The sequence below is a fragment of the Octopus bimaculoides genome, chromosome 24, assembly GCF_001194135.2.
Source record: "Octopus bimaculoides isolate UCB-OBI-ISO-001 chromosome 24, ASM119413v2, whole genome shotgun sequence".
NCBI classification, from domain to species: Eukaryota; Metazoa; Mollusca; class Cephalopoda; order Octopoda; family Octopodidae; genus Octopus; species Octopus bimaculoides.
Window position 1 is genome coordinate 8,520,723 of NC_069004.1, and position 2,650 is coordinate 8,523,372.

Genomic DNA, 2,650 nt, shown 5'->3' on the forward strand with positions numbered 1-2,650 from the left:
CCCTTTTCAATTTATTTACAGATATTCGGTCGGCTTCTCTGACATAGTCTCTTTGTCTTTCCTTCTAATTTTCTTTTGTTAATATCTTTTTTGATGTTTTCCTTAAATTTTTTTGCACTGACAAGAATGGTAATACATAATTATTTTAATTATTATTATAATAATTAATGTTTTTTCTTACATGTCGGTATTACCATTCAAAATGGTCGTATCTGGAAATTAAATTCTAATTTGAACTTCTAACATCTTTTCTTCTCCATTTTTCTAATTGTTAGTAGTATTTTATATAAGAGTTTATCTTCTACATGCCTATAACAAACTCTTTACTTGTTACTTTCATATTTTAATTGCTTGCTATAGCAATTAAAATCATTTTGATATTCTGCAAAGTTTGAATTGTTCTACTTGAACTTATTCTTTCTCACACTCACACACACACACACATATATATATATATATATATATATATATATATATACACACACATATATACATACATAAATAAATACATATATATATATATACATATAGAGTTCCTTTTGAATATTGGCCTTCATAAAGGCAAAGTGACTGTCACTGACCATGTAACATCTCTGCTTGTAAGTTACCCCATCATTTCGTTTTTGTCTTGCTATTACATGTTTTATTATGAACTCCCTGAAGAGAAATAAATGAGGAACCCCAACAGCTCTTTCTTCTTTGTGAAAGAGCTCTCATTTATTTTGAAACATGTGTAGGAATTAAGGGAACTTTTATTGACATGCGTTTTGCTCCATGTATTATTACCCATATCTTCTCAAAATGTATCACTTTAACTCGGTATCTCTTGTTTTTTAGTGTACTTTTGCTACTTCTGGTAACTATTAGCATATTTAAATTATTGGAAGTTTTAATAACTGAGATAATATTAATATATACATAAACTAATATATATATGTATATATATATATATATATATATATATATATATATATATACATATATGTGTGTGTGTGTGTGTGATAGTAATAATAATAATAATAATAATAATTTAAGTAACCAGAAGATAGAATTGGTATTAATCTTTATTTTGAACAACAGTCATTTCGATCCATCCTGTTCCTTATGGGTAAGACTCCATTCAACATGTGTTGCATCCATTTTGCAGTCTGAGTCTCATCAGGTACAGCCATACATAAAGTTGTGTCTTGCTAAAGATCCTGAGTACACTTGTTGCAATGTATTTACCACAACCCGCATGTTCCTTACTTCTATGTAAGAATGCTTAACAACATAATCAGTCACTTGGTTTTGTTCCAGTATGGATACATTTGTGAGTAGATAACCTATTTGTCTGAGAGAATGATTTACTACAGATTCCACAGTGATATGGTTTCTCTCCTGTATGAACATGCTTATGATTAGTAAATTGACCACTTTGAGAGAATGATTTACCACAAATATCACAGCAATATGGTTTCTCTCCTGTATGTATACGTTTGTGTCTAGTAAAGGCATTTCTATCAGAGAAAGATTTGTCACAGATTTTACAGCGATATGGCTTCTCCCCTGTATGAATACGTTCATGAACAGTTAAGCTATTTCTACAAGAGAATGACTTACCACAAATATCACAGTGATATGGTTTCTCTCCTGTATGAATATGTTTGTGAGTACTTAAGGCATTTCCTTGAGAGAATGATTTACCACAGACATCGCAGAGAAATGGCTTCTCTCCTGTGTGAATACGTTTGTGACTAGTTAAGCTATTTATTTGAGAAAATGATTTATCACAGATGTCACAGTGATATGGTTTCTCTCCAGTATGAACACGTTTGTGAGTAGTTAAGATACTACATTGAGAAAATGATTTACCACAGATATCACAGCAATGTTCTTTTTCTCCCGTATGAATATATTTGTGTCTAGTTAAGTTAGAATTTTCAGAGAATAATTTACCACAGATATCACAGGAATACGATTTCTCCCCTGTATGAATGTGTTTGTGTCTAGTTAAGTTACCTTTTCCAGAGAATGATTTACCACAGATATCACAGTGGCAGGATTTTTCTCCAGTATGAACACTTTTGTGCTTAGTGAGACCACTATTCTGACAGAATGATTTACCACAGATATCACAGTGATAGGGCTTCTTTTGTGTATGAAAGTATTTGTGGTCAGTTAAGAGACTAATTACGACGAAACATTTACCACAGATATCACAGTGATATGGTTTCTCTCCTGTGTGAGTACTTCTGTGTTTAGTTACATCACTATTTTGAGAGAATGATTTACCACAAATATCACACTGATATGGTTTCTCTCCTGTGTGTATACGTTTGTGTCGAGTTAAGGCATTTCTATCAGAGAAAGATTTGCCACAAATATCACAGTGATAAGGTTTCTCTCCTGTATGAATACGTCTGTGAGTAGTTACATGGCTCATTACCGTGAACGATTTACCACAGATATCACAGTGATAAGGCTTCTCTCCTGTATGGATACGTTTGTGAACAGATACATCATCTGTTCGAGAGAATGCTTTACCACAGATATTACAGCGATATGGCTTCTCTCCTGTGTGAATGCGTCTGTGTTTAGTTAAGTCACTTGCTTGAAAGAATAATTTACCACAGATATCACAGTGATATTTTTTTTTTCCTGTATGAAG

General features: G+C 32.2%; 1 protein-coding gene across 1 annotated transcript; it reads right to left on the bottom strand.

The window, feature by feature from the left end:
• Window positions 1-1,046: 1,046 nt before the first annotated feature.
• Window positions 1,047-2,644, bottom strand: LOC128250702 (zinc finger protein 93-like). Its single transcript, XM_052976389.1, has one exon. The coding sequence runs from the start codon at window positions 2,423-2,425 to the stop codon at window positions 1,277-1,279; it is 1,149 nt and encodes a 382-aa protein (XP_052832349.1). The 5' UTR covers window positions 2,426-2,644; the 3' UTR covers window positions 1,047-1,276.
• Window positions 2,645-2,650: the final 6 nt, after the last annotated feature.

Bases quoted from the DNA above. Each gene is read 5' to 3' on its own strand.
- LOC128250702 (XM_052976389.1), bottom strand. From the start codon at position 2,425: ATGAGCCATGTAACTACTCACAGACGTATTCATACAGGAGAGAAACCT.